A 17699-nucleotide genomic window follows, 5' to 3' on the forward strand; every position below is an offset into this window, starting at 1 on the left:
CCTGACTCCCAGAAATTATGTCTTGTGCTGTAATTTTGTTTTATTAGCTGATTACTGAGGACGAGTAATAATTACTAGATGATGTGACTTTGCAAATTCTGTTGTTCTAGTAAGAGGTCCTGTGTAAAATGTGAAAGCTTTATGTTCTGGTCCCTGTGCCCTACAGCAATCCGTCACAACAGAATCTGTTTTGTAGGACCTTAATCATACTTTTCACAGTAAGGATGCAAACCTTCTTCATCACAAGTGGCATACCAGTAGATGTCTACTCACTTTAAGTTAATGGGGCATCCATACCAATGTAGTTAGAAAACAAAGAAATGAAGTACTGAGCTGTTATGATTCGTGCTGATTATTTATATCACAAAGGATGAGAAAAATGTTAGAGAAACTTCTTTGCTTTACTCATATTAAAAAACAAACAGAAAAAACCCAACTGATTTGTATTACAATTCCGAAGACCTCTGCTCTGGAACCAGAAAGCAGAACAGAAGTTCTGATTTTCATATACAATGAACATCTCTAATGTCCTCCAGTTAACTATTGTCAGGAGTTTTTTTTACAGTCAGTCCTTTTTTCCTTCCTGCCAACTGCCTTAAATCAGTGTAAATTCATTGGTTCCCATTCCATCCTACAGAATATAGACTGTGTTTAAAATATCTTTCCAGATCTAACACTGTTTGAGAAGACTAGGTAAAAGAAAGATGCTGAAGGAAAAAATAGTCAAAAAAGCCAGAAGATATGGACAAATATCACAGAAATAAGGTTGCAGTTTCTCTTAGTACATCAATATCTCACCACAGTAGGGTAGGGAGAGGTGTTGTCTGCTTGTTTAAATAGATCAATTATCAGAATATTTTAGACTGTTATTTGAAAAGATCTGTTCTTCATATTTCATGGGGAAGCAGAATACTCTGTTTTATGTTATAATCCAGTAACTTTCACAGGTATTAAAATATCAGAAAGCATATCCCAGCACTGTTCCAGTTTTCTAAACTCTCAGGAATAAATCATGGTAGAATGGAAATGGCTGCAAGATGAAAGTGCAAATAGTTTCTCCCTTTAGCATGGAGGGGATAAAGATAAAGCAGCAAAGTGAGAGGAGAATAAAGCTTGGAGAGACTTTTTCTAATGTACACAAATGATGCTAAAAATTAACAGAATAATGCAGATTTGATGAGCTTCTGCCACAACCATTGTTTGCAAAGAGGCTGCTGAGGTTTGCTAAACAGCTTAGGAACTTCTTTAGCACCATTTCTCAACGAGCCTCTTGATTTGGTTGTTTTATTTGTCTTTCCAGATTTAACTTTTGTTTTTCTTTTTTTTTTTTTTTTTGGCGGGGGAGATGTTTGTTTTGTAGTCTGTTTCTTTACAGAAGCTGTTCTGCTTCTTTGAATGACAGCATAATTTTCTTTTTAAAATTTCAAGATATTTCACATTACTATCTTGCCTGGTGGGTTCAGGGTATTTGATTGCAAATACTGAGTTGCAGATTCTTATGTAGAGGCTTTGCTAAACACTGTATGTAAGTCATTGAAGTCAACTGTATCACTTACACTGTGTAAAATAAAACAAGGACAAAAGCCCTTGAATATATAAATCTAAGTCATACAAGTAACCAAGGGCAATGTAGGATGAGCAAACTTTGACTGAGTTCAGATAAACATAAAAAAGTTTGCATGCTTTCATTTTCCCTTTGGTCTGCTCAAGTGAGTTGAACAGCCTAAAGGAGCAGCATTTCTCTTGAGATTTTGCTGCTGCTCACTACATACAAACAACTATTCAGCATTTTTCTTTCCCCTAACTAGAAATTAAAAAAAGAAACAGGAGAAACTGGAAAATAAGTGAAAACTGTTGTGCAGTAAATTATTTAATTAGCTAGTAAATGTCTGGAGGAACCATGAAAGATTCCTGACTAAATGGTGTTATGCAACATAAGAAAGAACTTGAATATTCATGTAAATAGATAACTAAATTCAACTTTCTTAAATAAATTATTAAATGTTGATTCTTCTGCTAGTAAAAAAAAGAAATAATAATTTATGATCAGAGTTGACCAAAATGGACAGATTGATACCCACCAAAATGTTTTTCGCCGTAAGTCTTGCTACAGAAGTCACAAGCTAAGATAGTATTGATCCAGCATTTTCCCAAGTTTAGCAACTTGGCTCAGATAGAGATGGAACTAGCTTGGGTTTTTGCTAAATATATGACAGATTTTAAGTGAAGAAGAACCATGGGTAGAGGTTTGTGAGCAGTTTAAGCTAATCTAAATCCAGAGTAAGTACAGGTCATCTAGAAAAGTGACTACTCAAAAAATTGATACAGCTTACCGCTCAGTCCCAGAGGCACTGGCGCGAGCCAAAGGGGTAGGAACATGAGGCCGAAAGTTAGTGAGATCATCTCTTTCGGCAGCAGAATGCTGAGATCAGCTTAGGACACTCACAAAATGGTGCCCTGAGTTCCACATAGAAAGTTGGTATAAATTCTAGATTAAAACCCAGAAGCCCCAGAACACAGTAATGTTTTCAACAGTTGCAGAGTAAAATTGCTGAAATTCCTTAGAAAAATCTAAGAGGACATATTAATGAAAATTAATATCAGAAAGCCATTGGTCTGATCCCAATGCAATAATTCTTCTAGTCTTAACTTCAGCATTTTTATGCTAAAGTTTTATTTAACACTGTCTTGTACACTTCAACAGTTATTATGTTATGAACGATTCTGATGTTAAAGGAATCTAGTCTATGAAAATATAATTAGTTTGTAAATGTTTTGGAACAAAGATGATCTTTTCAGCTGTGTTTACATATCGTCTAGTACAGGGAGAGTCTGGACTGTGACTACAGTTGTAGTTGATGGAATGATAAAAGTAATACAAATACCTGCCCTCATACAGAGGCAGTACTGACCTGTCTTTGGTTCCAGATAAGAAAGCACTTAGGCATCAAATTAAACTCATTCAATACAACCAAAGCTTCCAGCAGATGGATTATTTCCAGTACATCCAAATATTTCTTAAAATATAGTACTCAAAATTTCACATAATTTAGGCTTTGAAAAAAACATGCATCAAATTGGGTCAAACCAGTCCTTTTACTCTACTTTTACAAGACAATGTTAAATTCTAGTTTAGCCCTCAGTATTCTCTGAAACCCTCCCAAACTTATGTAATATGCAAATTTAATAAAAATATTACTTATTCTATCTTCCAGATGAAATGAAATTAAAACACTGACTCAGTATAGGTTCCTGGGGAATCTCACCATGTAACTAAATCTCACCATTTTGACAGTGAACCATTGAAAACTACTCTAAGATTTTCTAACCAGTTCTGCAATGTGGGTTTACCAAGGCCTTATTCTCTAGTTTTCTGCTAAGAATGTTATTCAGAAAGGCTTTATTAAAGCCAAAATACGTACCTTGCTGCAAGTAGTCAAGAAATCTGGTATACTTCACCAAAAGTATCTTTATGCCGTGTACCCAATTTTGTTGAAGAAGGAAAGGTGCCCCATTTTTCTAGAAGTGTTTTTTAGTGTTGTTCCCAGGTTGGAACATGGGAAGTTCTGCTTAGATGTTAGGAAAACAAGTCTACCATGATGATGGTTGAATACTGAAACAGGTTGCCCAGGGAGGTTGTGGAATCTCTCTCCATGGAAGTGTTCAGTACTTGACTGGACACAGGCCTGAGTAACGTGATCTGTTTAGACATATTTGGAGCAGGGGGGTGGACTAGATGACCTCTGGAGGCCCCTTCCAAACTAAAATAAGACTGTAGGATTCTTTTACTTGTTTAGATAGCAGTAAAAATTGAGTTTGAACTATAACTATATATCTCAATGTATTCCAGTTCTTCATGTCTGTGTCTCTAAGCAGTAATTTGCAGTGTAAATGTATGATCATTGTGCATTAATTTCTAAGGTTTCATCTTCTGACTTTCGGGGATGGAATTCCCTCAGATACATTTCTCTTAATTGTGTCAACTTACAGTAGGTACAAATATGTCTACTGTAAAAATGTCAGGCTAGGCACAAAATTCATACCTTCGTGATCACTATATTTGTTTTTCTATGCCATTCACTATTCTGTATGAGATGTAACAGAGTAGGAACAGCACTGCTGCTGTGTCTATTTCTAGTGTTCGCTCTAAACCAATGGGTAGTGACTGAATATGCTCCTCTGATGCTATTATTGGGATGGATGTTACAAGAGAAAATCAGAATGTTAGAAGGTGTTTGCCTCCACATAGTGTTTAAAAAAGTGGTGGCTATAATTTTATCCAGCGTGGAAATTATATAATATCAGCGTATTTCAAGAATCTGCTTCTCAAAAATGCATATGCTGGAAGTTTTTCCTAAGCATAAGTTAGGTTCATACTCCATGCCAACACTGAAATACTAGATAGGCAGAGGCCAAAGACTAGCTTTTTGTGCAGGTAGTGGGGTTTCCATGAGGTCAGATGTAGAGAAAAATAAGTAGCTTCTCTACATCATGTTCCTTATTTTTTAGACATTGTACTGAAGCTATGACCTTGACCAACTACGACCATCCGTTAACCCCTCTTCCTCTCCTGCCACTAAGGTATGCAGACACCCTTAGTATTTGTCTGTTAAGATTTTCCTTCTCTGCTTATTCTTAAATTTTGTTTAGTTTTCTTAAGTCAGATATTTCCAAACATGTTCTGATTCAGATCCAGAGAGATGTTTATTATCAGGCTATTCATTCAATATACTTTGCTTTCCTGCAAGGAGTTTTGAAACAAGATTTCAGCAAATCAGAGAGGAAGTAGGTTATTTTTCATTTCTTTCGTCAAATTGCTTGGCATTTCTCATGTCAAGAAAATTGAAACTAATTATAAAAAGTGAAAGAAGTCTCTTATTCCATCTTCTGATACTATAATAACTCAAATGTCCTTGAAGAGCACTTCTGGCCAGTTGGCTGTCTCCACTTCGTTTTCACTTCAGGATGATTTAATTGCAAGAGTGTTTGCAAAGGTTTAAGAGCAGTGATTTTTCTATTAAGGAATACAGGAACAAAGCAAACTGAAAGATAGCTAGGATCTCTCTCTTCAAAGTTCTTATTAACTTGACACAGAAGCTTTTTTTAAGTCTGCTCCTTTCAAACCTCTTTCTTCCCATTTCACCCCCCATCCTCTTCCACCTAAATTCCACCCTTCTTCCAAATTCCTTTGCTGTCTCTCAGGTCTACCATGCATTGCCACTTCTCTAAGCACTCACCCAGTTTCCTAGCTCTTCTCTTCATTCATGTGTCCCCAAACTGCATTTTTCTCATGCTGCCACTGTTTTCCTTCCCCATTTAGCAACATTTTGTATAATTTACTATGCCAGCTTGCATTCTCATTAGACAGTTCATTAACTATTTTCTAGTGAACTAAACTAAGTTGGTGCAATCGGCACTTACAGGTCCCTCATTATGTAGTCCTGATACTAGCATGCATATTAATATGCAATACCAATAAAAAGAAAAACATGTCTGCAAGCATAGGGTAGAAATAATTGCTAGTTTTAGAAGGAAAGGGTTAAACTAAACATGTAAGGTAGGAAACATCCACTGTATTTGGAAACAGTTTCATATACTGTCTCCTCTTTCCTATCAGCAAATTCAGAGTGGAATGAAAGAGACTTCAAGTAAGGAACAGCAGCAGCCAGGATCCAGCCTGGCTCAATCTGTTTGGGCAGGGATTTGATGGATCTGCTCTGGATAGGTCTAACTCCCAGTACAGCTGGTATCAGCTGAGAAGCCATTAAAGTGAATATATTAACTACAGGAAAATATGATGGTGACATGTTTTGTTTCTAGCTTGTTAAACCAGTAGTTGTTATTGAAAGTAGCTGTCATTCCCACCAGCATTTGCTTCGTGTTGACAATGAAGAAAACTCATTTGTTTTATAGTGTGAAGCTTAATTTACTTCATGGTTGGTTTCTTTCTTTGCCTGTCAATCCCAGATCTCTGAGAAAGAAATGCAGTACATTTTATAGCAAGCAGAATGAGCTGTAACTGAACTGCCAGTACAAAAACTATGGCTTCTTACTGATTATGAAGGGATTTTTTTGAAAGGCACATAGGATCAAAAACTCCCTTTTGAATCATATTAGCCAAGACTGCCAGTCATTGACTATACCCAGATTGGCTAGTGATCTGTGGATATTAGCCCTTCAGTTTGTATGGTTTTTGATTAAACTTGACAACTCCAGAAGAAATTAACTCTGTGAAGTTGACTGCCTGCTGGCCTTTAGCCATTTGTGTCTCCAACAGCCAACTGTTCATACAGTAGTCAAGGACATGGTTATAGCCATGTCAGGAGTGTGAGGAAGAGACCGCCCCACTATTAACTCATAGAAATGCAAAGGAAACCTTTATAGTATAGATGCAATTTAAGTGGGGAAATTCTCGTGGGCGTTCAGCTTATTCTATTCAGGAGATGTTTTTGATGACATAAAGAAGGCTTCTGTAAGCTGTGTCATCACTAGGAGGGTTTGGCCCTACAACAAACCTTTCCCAGGGTGGTGAATACTTAAAAACACGTTAGCTTAACATATTCAGGCCAAATGTATCTATATAGAATGACACCAGAAGTGCAATTTCTGAAAGCTGGGGAAAAAATTGGTCTGTTCACAGCCCTGTTTTATTTTGGATCAAAGTGCTTTTTCGAGCTCTCCTGTTCTGAAATAATTCTGGAATGAATTGTATGTAATGTAGTGCTAACAGTAACAAAACCAACCAAACAACAAAAACCCCACAGCATCAGCGTTTTTATCCTGGTTGTCAAAATAAACCAAGCACTAGAGAAATGTTTCCTGAACACACAGTTGTACAGAGTTGTACAAAAATCCTTTGAAGGGGACTGTACTGTCCTGTACCAAAGCAAAAGTTTCTCCAATAGCTGTGAGAATGCACATACTGCAGCAGGAGGTCATTTCCCAAAAGGGAGCTACAGAAGAAGGCCTTGTAAACTGAGTCCATGGTTGGGAAGGGGTTTTATTGAAGCCTGGTTTAAGAGTCAGTTGAAGCACCATGTACTGTGCTGAGTTCTGCAAAGATACATTAAAATGTGGAGTTTTGTTCAGGTGCTCAGTTTGGACAGGCCTTGAACAGACTGGCTAAGCTTTCCAGAATATATTGGCCTATTACTACCAATGATAAAAATCTAACTAAAACCAGAGATACACAGAATGTATAGCTACAACTGAAGACTCCAGCCAGTAGGAGCTGCTGCAGAAGCCACTAACGGGCCTGATGCACTGGAAAGTGGAGGTAGACCAAAGCTCCATCACACAGATGATATGGGGCCAAGAGAACCAAGTGGTTATTCCTGCCCTGTCCTCCACATTCCGTGCTGTACATGGCAAGAGACCCGTGAAGGTCTGAGCCAGTGAGAATAGCTGCAGCAGGAACCCAGATGGGGACCTTCAGGCATTCAGACCTTTGAAGCGCTGTCTGTCCCATGCTGCCCTTCGTTCTCTTCACTTCAGCTTCCTTCTCTTACTTTCCTCTGACCTGCCCTCGTGACTCCCACTGCCCTTCGAATGCCTCTTTCTTTGTCTTACCTTGACACATTCTAAAGGAATCCAATTAGAAGATGAATCATGAAATTAATACATCCTTTATTAGCACAGTATCATTTATTCCTTTGTGGTGTTCCTTGCTTTTACGCTTTTTCTGTTGTCTCTGATTGTCCAAAGGCATTCTTGTTTACTTGTCTATTTAGACTGACTCTTTGTGCCAGGAGTCTACCTACTACTTGTGTCTGCAGAGTGTTCAGCGCGAGGAGATCCCCTTTTTTGAAAATCTCTAAGCCCACCCATAATAAACATCATTAATAACAAAAGGATGCCCACATACAGTTAGTGGGATGTTGGTGTCATCTGTTATATCAGCCCACTGGTACAGGCTTTTACCCCACATCAAAGTTTTGGTCTAATACCTGGCTGTCCTCTCCTAGCTCTCAGGTACCCATGCAGTACAGCCACAGTCTGCATCAAGTTCAATCTGCCAGCACCTTTTGAAATTGTCGGACTCTGCATAACATGTATTTTTCCCTCGCCATCATTCAAAGAACATATGACTCTATATAGCTTCTGTTCTGCTCGTTAGTATCACATACATTAAAACTCAACTGCCATAGACAAGGATAGAACTGATGTATTTTTCCTCTTGGCTTTAGTGACACTGAAACAGCTCATGGACTACGACTGCCTACTCTCACTTTAGCAAATAGTAAATATTACACTGGAAATACACATCCTAGTTTTCACCTTAGGTCTAACAAATCTAAAACTTGCAAAAATGTGCATAGAAACTATGAGCATTTAAACCTGCAGAGTTCTCTGTGTGTGTGCTGACCTTCAGATGCTAAATGAACAGTGTCTGGATTTTGACAATCAGCAGCTTGTAAGGGAACAGAAAGTAAGCCACTTGTCATGAATAATCCCATCTTTCTTTCTTTCTTTTTTTTTCAATTTTGTTGTGCCTCAAACTTTAAGCATCTGATGGAAAGATAATAGCATTTTGAGGTTAACTACTAGTTTTAAATTAACTTCTTCATTAGTGGCCACAGCTAGTTGAATTCAGTAAAAATGAATACTGTAAACCCACTTATATGTAGCGTTTGATCTCTGTGCTGCTGTGACAGAGTGAAGCTTAAATTACTCATATTTGAACCCAAAAGACCCTACAGTGCATTTTACAAGCCTGCCCAGCACTGCACAGGAGTATTTATTGATATACCAAACAACTGTGGTTGCAAATAGAGCAGCTAAAATTTAAGCAGATAGAATGTAGCAGTCTTGTTTATATAAGACAAGAAATAATACAACTTGGATTTTGGCCAGGACACCTCCTTCCTCTTCCCCCCTCATCTCCAAAAATAAGCAGCTCTTTAGTGACCACCAGAAGTCAAGAACTTTGGTTTTGCATATCCCCCCCGCCAGACTGCACTTCTTGTTGGTTCCAAGTACAGTTAAGGATTCAAAAGGCAAAGTATGCAGTTTGAGCTTCACTTTAAATATTTCATACTGCTAAGAAGGTTGGCAAATATTGACAAGAGATCTAAGAAAGAGGCAAACTTTACTTCTAAATTTCCTTCTTTAAAAAGGCAGTCAAAATTTGGTGTTCTGTCTTGAATTATTTGTGCTTTCCAGTATCTTGCAGTCTTCCTTTGCTATCACAAATCTCCATTCTAGGAAGGAAAAATCCACCCTTTTAAAGAAATAGTTTCCTAGAAGCTTACAGACTCACCACATCCATGATCTGCATGAGGCTGAGAGTGAAATAGACAGTGAGCGGCTGGGAATCATTTGCAACTGGTCGCTCCAGAGGGTTGTAATTTTTCAGCAGCTCCTTGTAAAGCTTCCTTTGGAACTCTCCTTGCAGGGACTCTTCAGGCACAGGAATAAACAGATAAATAATTAGGATTCTACATCAGAAAGTAAAGCTAGGACATATGCTCTTTTCCTGCTATCAGATATTATGTATCTATTATTTTACCTGCTGCATTCCCAGAAAAATGCCACTGTAACATATAGTTCATTAGCTCCTGCAACAAAATCTTATCACAAATGTATCACTCTTTCTTTTCATCGCAGCCTGTAAGGGGGATTCCCTCATTGATCATTTCTTGGCTGGCCAGGAGTGATAAATTCTAAATGCTAATGATGCTTTGTCAACATATGCGCGCTTTGGTCCAGCAGCAAGAAGTGATGAAGAGGAAATACACTACCTGTATTTTGACACCTGTCCTGGCATAGCTATAACCAGAAAAGCAAAACACAGATACGGCAGAGGGCATCAGCAAGACAATGGGAGAAAAATGGCCACAGGTTAGACTGAATCCTGCTCTCAGACTGCTTCAGACTGAGAACTCTTTGGGGGAAGTAGTCTCTGCTTTGTTCTCTGTTCATGCAGCTATGAATAAAGTGGGGGTACAGGGTTCCTTGCAGAGATGATAGGCACTACATTAATACATGTGATAATATTCAGGGATTTCTGTCCTTTTTACACCTCATATCCAGGGAGGGTCTTTATTCTGCCGTTTTTCTATGGAGGGAGAGAGAGCAGGTCCACCTGGATGGAGCAGAGTAAACCAGGGACAGAGGCAGTTTCAGAATGAAAGGAAGTCTGGGTCAGGGTAGGAACAGGTCCTCTGGATACGAGCCCTCCCTGTCCCCGCTCCAGACGGACTTTCCTCTTCCCTATTTTCTAGTCCTGAACTCCCCCCACAAAAAGACACAGTCTCTGCCCTGAAGCAGCTAACCGTTTAAGTGCCTTGATGGAGTTTGCTCCCCCATCCCCATTGCTCTGTCCATCTCCCCTGTCCCTTCTCGGCAGCTGCCAGCGCTGGCAAGCCCACAGAGCGGCCCGGGACAGAGGACAGCGCCCAGCCGCAGCGGCAAGACGTGGGGAGAGGGCTGAAGGTGACGGCGAGGGGCCGGGGACCCGCCGTGCTGTGGAGATTCCAGGGCAGCTGTCCCTGCCCTCCCGCCCGGCCCTGCCGCATCCCGCCCTGCCTCCCGGCGGCTGCCCGCGGAGCTCGCGCTGCCCGGAGCTAGCAGCCCGCGGGAGCACGGCGTTCACTCACCGCGCACAAGCCCCGCCGCGGCGAGCAGCCACACCGCCAGCTTCTGGAGGCCCATTCCGGGAGACCCAGCGCGGCGAGGGAGGGTGACGGCAGCAGCCGCTTCTCCCGCCGCCAAGCCCCGCCAGCCCCGGGCGGCGCGGGCAGGCGCCGAGCAGGGCTGCGGCGCGGGCCGAGCCGCGGATCCGGGCCGCTGGGAGCCGCTGGCGCCGCGGGGACGTCCAGCAGCTCGGCCCCTTCCTGCGCCCGCAGCGGAGCTCGCCCTACGGCGCTGCCGGCTCAGGCGGAGCGGAGGAATGCTGACGATCCGCCTCCGCGTCCTGCCTCTCCGCCTGATGGATTTCCCTCCCTTCCCTAATCCTTGTGCGTCCCCGGGCCGGAGGGGAGGGAGTGGAGCGGCTCGCACGCTGTTACCGCAGCCGGAGCGATGCGGTGCGCTGGGAAAAGCGGCCCCGGCATTATAGAGACGAGAGCGGGGGCAGCCCCCTCCTCTGCTGGGCAGCCGCACCCCCCCCCCCCCCCCCGCACCCCGCAGCCCTCCCCGCTCCCGCGGGGCCTGTCCCCGAGCCCTGCCAGCTGACGCTCTCCCGCAGCGGCCTGGGCTGCGGCGGGGCGCGGGGTGCCGGCCCTCCCCTCCCGCGGGACGGAGTCACGAAGAGCGAAGGCGGCTCCGGGCAGGCGCGGAGCCAGCCCTGCCTGCCCGCCGAGCTCCCGGCAGGGCAGCCTGCGTGCCCGGGTGCCGCGGGGAAGACAGCCTGCCCGCGCTAGCCAAAAAGCCAATGGGCATCAGGTCCCTGAGGGCCACGGAGCTGCCTTCCCAGCTCCCCTCCCCTCCTCAGCCCAAGTGCTCGGTCATTCTCCTTTGCCATCGGCAGCGGCTGCTGCTGTGAAAGGCATGAATTAGCCCAAAGGGCAGCAGAGTGCCCCCGGCAGGATAGCCGCTACTTGGAGCCGGCCGGGCAGCGGGAGGGGAAGGCAACCAGGGTGGGGGTCCAGGGCAGGGCCAGTCCCTGCTGGCCTTAGCCAGGAATTTGGCTTCGGTCACATTTTGGGGAGGAGGGAGACGGGCAAAATGATCTTGCACACATGGCTGTTGAATCCCCAGCAGAGATGCAGGGCTGGGGGCTCAGGTGCTAGCTGTTTTGTCTAGATATGGGAAAAACAACCGTGGCTGAGGGGTGTTGTGTTTAGTGCTTGACAAACACGACTGAGTAAAATGATGCCTGCACTCATGCCTAGTGTAGGTATAATGCACCACAGTTGGAAAGCAGGCCTAGAAGATTCAGTGCATTTTGTTGATTGTCTGGTTCCCATTTGCAACTTCAAGCAAATGCTTTGAGACCATGCATGGGTTATTTCTTTCAGTCCAAACCCCTGCCCTTCAAATCCAGTTGCTGCACTAAGTGAATGTCCTAGTGTCATGATTTAACCCAAGCCAGCAACTAAGTACCACACAGCCACTTGCTCACTCCCCCCTGCCCTGGGGGAGAGAATCGAAAAAAAAAAGGTAAAGTAAAACTCATGGGTTGAGATAAAGAGAGCTTAATAGGACAGAAAAGGAAGGAGAAATAATAATAATAAAAGAATATACAAAACAAGTGATGCACAATACAATTGCTCACCACCTGCTGACCGGTGCCCAGCCAATCCTTCAGCCGCAGTGTCCCCCAGCCAACTTCCCCAGTTTATATACTGGGCACAACGTCATATGGTATGGAATACCCCTTTAGCTCGTTTGGGTCAGCTGTCCTGCCTGTGTCCCCTCCCAGCTTCTTGTGCACTCCCAGCCTCCGCTGGCAGGGCAGTATGAGAAGCTGAAAAGTCCTTGACTTAGTCTAAGCACTGCTTAGCAACAACTAAAACATCAGTGTGTTATCTACATTATCCTCAGCCTAAATCCAAAACACAGCTACTAAGAAGAAAATTAACTTCATTCCAGCCGAAACCAGGACAACTAGGCAGCTGCATTTAAGGGAGAATGGTATTGAAGAGTGTCCTCATTTGCAAGGGGTAACTAAATGCTTGTTTTTCAAATAACCCAGCAAACAGCAGTTTATTAGTCCATGTTAATTCTCAGCTTTAAAAATCCAGATAATCTGTTTTGGCTGAAGCACTGACCTAATTTATGGAGCCACTGTTTGAATGTTTTTACATGTTGAGTACAGGACCAGGCAAAACTGGGGGCAACCCGAGTAGCCCAGCACATTGGTGGATCACGTGTTCTAGCCATAACATACAGGAGGACCAAAACATTCCCCTTTTCAGGTGAGCCAACCTGCCGAACAACTTTACAAAGGGATAGCAGAAACCAGCAAGTGGCAATGGTAACTCTCCAAAAGCCGAGCCGTAGCTGATGTAGGGGCATACACTGTCAAAGTTCTCAAGTATTTTTTTAACAGTCCATCTAGGTTGAGTTTATTATTCCTCTTTTTTGTTTTGTGATGGGTTTTTTTCTGTGAGATCTTGACCTTTTTGGACCAGCTAGCAGACAGGAGTGAGTTGCTAGGGGAGCTCTGTGTTATTCGCAGAGAAACCAAGTGTTATTATCCGTTTGTACTTCTGCCCTCCCATGGCAGTGCTCTTAGTACCCGGATTTTTGCCTTGACTCATTTTGGGAAGGAGACTAATTTTCTTTCCTCCTGCTCCTGTTATCCACTGCTGTTTTGGCACAGATGCCCCAGATCTTTCTGGGTGTACAGTAAACAGTATAAATTGTTCAGGCAAGAAATCTGGAGAGGAAGTCTACAGTTCATGGCTGACCTCTACTGTTGGCTCCTTTTTTTGCTCTCCACATTGCTTTGTTGGCAACTGCTTCACCCCGGGTGGTGAAGGCAGGGTCAACAGTGAAAGCACTGTAGAAGCATGCACAGCCCAAGGTCCGCACGGCTCTGTTACGGGACTCAAAAGGTAAACCCTTCAGGGGATGGTGCTGAAACCCCAAATTCTAGCAGTATAAGCACTGAAAGAATAATTCATCTTTTGATAAATCTTGACTTATCTCATTTGGTTTTGATGTTAGCAAATTAAATTTTATAGGCATTTCAGAAATTCTCCTCTTTAGAAATTCTTTAATAGCAATCAGCAGCCCAACTCCTTGATTAAACTGTGTTCAATCAGGTGCATTCCTTCTAAAGGGTTTACCTTTCTAGTCAGAGATTCTGGTGTGAATGCACACAAACGGCAGGAAGGGGTTGTTCGCTTTCTGTAGACATCCTGGCTAATAAAAGTTAATTTCACAAATATTTATATGGGTTGATTGTCTAGATACTAGCAAAGAAAGATTAACAAACACTATACTGAAGTCCTCTAAAAGCCTTCATTTATGGCACAAGTTATCTTTGTAAAAGTCTGTTTACAAATTAGGAGCAAGCTGTACAGTCTGTGGCCAGCAGAGGCTCTTTTCTTTGCCTCCGATGCCCACCAGAGATAAGACCCACTCTTCTCTGAGCTGTAGTTCTTTCTGTTGTATGCTGTCCGGCCAGGTGATTTGGAGGGAGCTGTTTCCCCTCCCCAGATAATAACTTTTTAGACACAATGATGAATGCAAGTTCATTTTACAATTACAGGCTGTAGAAACTATTGTGGGTCTCCCAGCCCATCTCCCACAGCTGGATGTTTCCCAGAATATAATATAATATAATATAATATAATATAATATAAACAAGCCATTAATATCAGTTTGTTTCTCATATACATTGGACATAATTAGACATGGCCAATTGTGTGTCTGTCTATTTGTGAATACCCAATATATTCATGGAGCTAACAGTATGCACAGGTCATACATCTTCACATGAAGGTCGGGCATAGGAAAATGTTTGTGGTAATAGTATGTATCTAATACCAGCATGCTGTCTGTTGTTCCTTTATCTGGTAAGCAAAGAAGTAAATATAGCCTTGTACAAAAGGCAAAAGTCCTCACTGAAGTACTATTTCAGATCTATTTCGAGAGTCTGAGTGAGGCACAGAGCTATTAGAGAAACAGCTACAGGATTCTGAACTAGTGTGTCTATAGAAAAGACCCTCATCATAATTATAAGGTGTTTGTTTATACCCAAAGAGTATCTTCCTAGTTTCATTTATAAGGCTAATCTCATACATTGGTCAGTTAAAAGAACCAAGGACTGAAGAACATTCAGAATAACTTACCACAGTCATTACAAGATGTTGCAGTTGTCCAGGGATTATAATATCCCGGAGCGTGAGGAATAGCCTCTTTTTCTCTTTGCACAGATCTACAGATAAGCAAAAGCGTGCACCTTCCTAATGTGACAGAAGATGGTAAGATAGTGCTGAGATTAGGCTGATAGTGAAGAAGTGACCATCTTATACTATATGCAACTAAAGCGACTGCAGTGCTTTCTGACTTTGATCTAATTATTGTGCAACTGCAATGACCTGGGACTTCCATATCAGAAAAAAAATGTGCTTTTCTTTCTTTTTAGAGAAGAAGGTAGAATAGGCTAGGATTTTAAATGGTAACTTACCATTGCTAGATGAGACATGCCCACATTTATTTGAATGTTACTCAAATCATGTCTTTAATTGTTACCTTTTTTTTTATTTTTAGGTAGCCTTAGTAATTGCATCTCATGTTATTAGTTATTCTCTGTTGTTTATTTTGCACAACTAATAGTCTCAGTGATGGAGAATGTATATGTGATGACCATCATTTTTTTCTGTAAAATGTTCTGAAACAATATATTGCTTCTTCCTTGCAAGAGGTAGCAGGTAGTTTTGATGTTGAGTTTTCTATTGAAGGACAAATTAGTGATCTGAAATCTGGTTAATTTTGTAATTAAACTTTATATTCTATACATCCAGTCTTGAACAGAGGTTCACAAAGATAATGTCTTCCCAAGTTCTTAGTTCCTGCACCAGTATGTGATTTCCAGAAAATGATCCATTCCCCAGGTGGTCTTTTGTTGCGAAGGATAAAGAAGAGCAGAAACTATTCTGTTGTTTGAAAATAACAAAGCTGCTGCCCTCCCACTTCGTAAAAACTAACTACAGAGAGAGCATTTCTGAGCAGTGCTCAGATGTGAACTATAAGGATTTGTAAAATTTGCCTAATGAATTTGCGTAACTAATGAATAGGGCCCATGGTCATTTCTATAATGCCAACATCTTTCAAAATTCATTCTCATCTTTTATTACTGTTAGCATACACTCACACTAAAGTGTGAGCATAGTTATTAAACAACAGTGGCAACACCACTGTGGTATTGTGAATGAAATATCTCAAATGAAATAACTGCAGAGATTTCTCAGCATATCTACCCTACAGGTGCTTTTCTCTGTCAAAAAATATCGCAGGTTTTCATTGACGTCATGCTTAGCACATTTCCACTTTGATTTCCGTATGAGGAATTACTTATTCCTCTCATTTCAGCCTCTGTCAGGTGCTTCTGAGTCATTTTGTAATTCCAGGGCTTGGCATTTGTTTCTCACTGACACAGAATTCACAGCATTAAAGAGTCACTGTGCCATCTTTTTGCATGAGTGTGAACAACAGAAAGTTGCCAAAACTGCTTTTCTTCACCCTGGTTGATTTTAAATAACTACATAATTTAGGGTTTACAGAAGCTAATTAAAGTTGACAAGAAATCTGCATTTTAGGCCTGCAGCTTTAACGGATCCTCATCTATATGCATCTGAAGATCAACCTTATTTATCTTGTCCTAAAGCAACACACTATAAATTTTTCTTTGCTGAAAAAACTACCATCTGCTACAATTTAAATAACTAACGTGAATTCCACAAAAATGGTCATTTGATCTGTAAAGACTGTGCTGATAAGGTCTGACCATCAAGCTAAGCTCTAATCCTTTCAAAGACAGAAATGTTTGAAATGTGACTTTTTTTCCTGGCAATGCTAAATAATGTTGTGTCAAAACTGAGAGCGAATTCATTTAAACTTTGGAGTTATAGTTGAGGCAGGGGATATGAAACAGGTCAGTCTTACAAAGCCAAATTTCTACAGATAAGATTTCTAAAAAGAAAAGTAGTCAGGGTGCACTCTTCTGCTAGAGAATACTGAATTTTATCCTTTAGAATTCTAATGGTTAAGTTTCGGTTCATGAAATACATACATTTTTAATATGGCTAAGGGGAGAAAGAATTTTTTATGTTTTCAAGTCTCTGCATTTTGTCTTGGAATGCATGGATTGCAAGTTTACAACTGTATTTCTTACATTGCATAAAACCAGCATTCCCTAATATTCCCTCCTAGCTTCTCCTGCAAAGTCTCAGTATCACTCCTAAAGTAAATCAGTCCAGTCCATGTATGATTTATTTTAAGTAATCACTGGTGAAGGTGAAGTTGATGTTTTTCAAGCATGTGGAACAATAAACATCATGTATCTTCTTCTATGTTAAATGAGACCTTGTCCTTTCTCTATAATTGCATCCTTTATACTAGCACAGTGCACTGATATCAACAACAGGCTACAAAGGGGCAAATGCCATGGTGAGTTGCTAGAGACGGGAGAGGAATTCATCGCTCTCGGCTCTGTAGAATGGCAGCCAGTCAAGGCTCAGTGAAAAATGGTGTTTGTCTCCAAACGGCTGGTGACAGCTCCTTCAAGGAAAGTGTCGCAAATGGTAGCATTCAGAGAATGGAAACAAAAATGAATAATTTTTGTTGACGGAATACAGCGTATTTGGAGGCCATGGGTCCTTCAGAGACAGGGAGATTTTTACAATGAGATTCCTCACAGGACTCAAAGGAACTCTCAAAGCAGCTACCGGGTTGTTTCACCGATGAAGAGCTGTGGACCTCCCTCGGGAGGAACTGAAACTACTTTAAATGCATGTTTTGATGGAAAATTCACTACAAGTAATTCAAACCACTAGATGTGATCTATTTTATCTGGATCCCTTAGATAGAGAAATACAGACTTAGGTACTGCGTGTCCGAAGTGCTGAAGAAGACTGGTTGTGGTTTTGCCATATTCAAGAATGCAGGCCAGGTTTTTCTGCATGGGCAGCACAGCACAGAGCAGACCGTGCTCTGACTTTCCAAACATGGCAAATGTAAGCAGCAGAAAGCGCCTGCTGGCTCCTAGGCTTGCTGAAACAGCCAAGTGTGTGGGAGTAGTGGGT

The 17699-nt window shown here is 41.7% G+C and overlaps 1 protein-coding gene across 1 annotated transcript in view; it reads right to left on the reverse strand.

Annotated features, from left to right (window-relative positions):
- CHRFAM7A (CHRNA7 (exons 5-10) and FAM7A (exons A-E) fusion) overlaps nt 1–10653 on the reverse strand; it is a 43415-nt gene extending 32762 nt beyond the window's left edge. The window contains exons 1-2 of the mRNA XM_050903247.1: nt 10599–10653; nt 9260–9399 (exon numbers count right to left, since the gene is read on the reverse strand). Of these exons, the coding sequence (XP_050759204.1) occupies nt 9260–9399; nt 10599–10653 (195 nt within the window). The remainder of the gene's footprint in view (nt 1–9259; nt 9400–10598) is intronic.
- Between the last annotated feature and the right edge of the window lie 7046 nt (nt 10654–17699).

Source organism: Gymnogyps californianus, chromosome 11 (assembly GCF_018139145.2).
Source record: "Gymnogyps californianus isolate 813 chromosome 11, ASM1813914v2, whole genome shotgun sequence".
In the NCBI taxonomy this organism is placed as follows: domain Eukaryota; kingdom Metazoa; phylum Chordata; class Aves; order Accipitriformes; family Cathartidae; genus Gymnogyps; species Gymnogyps californianus.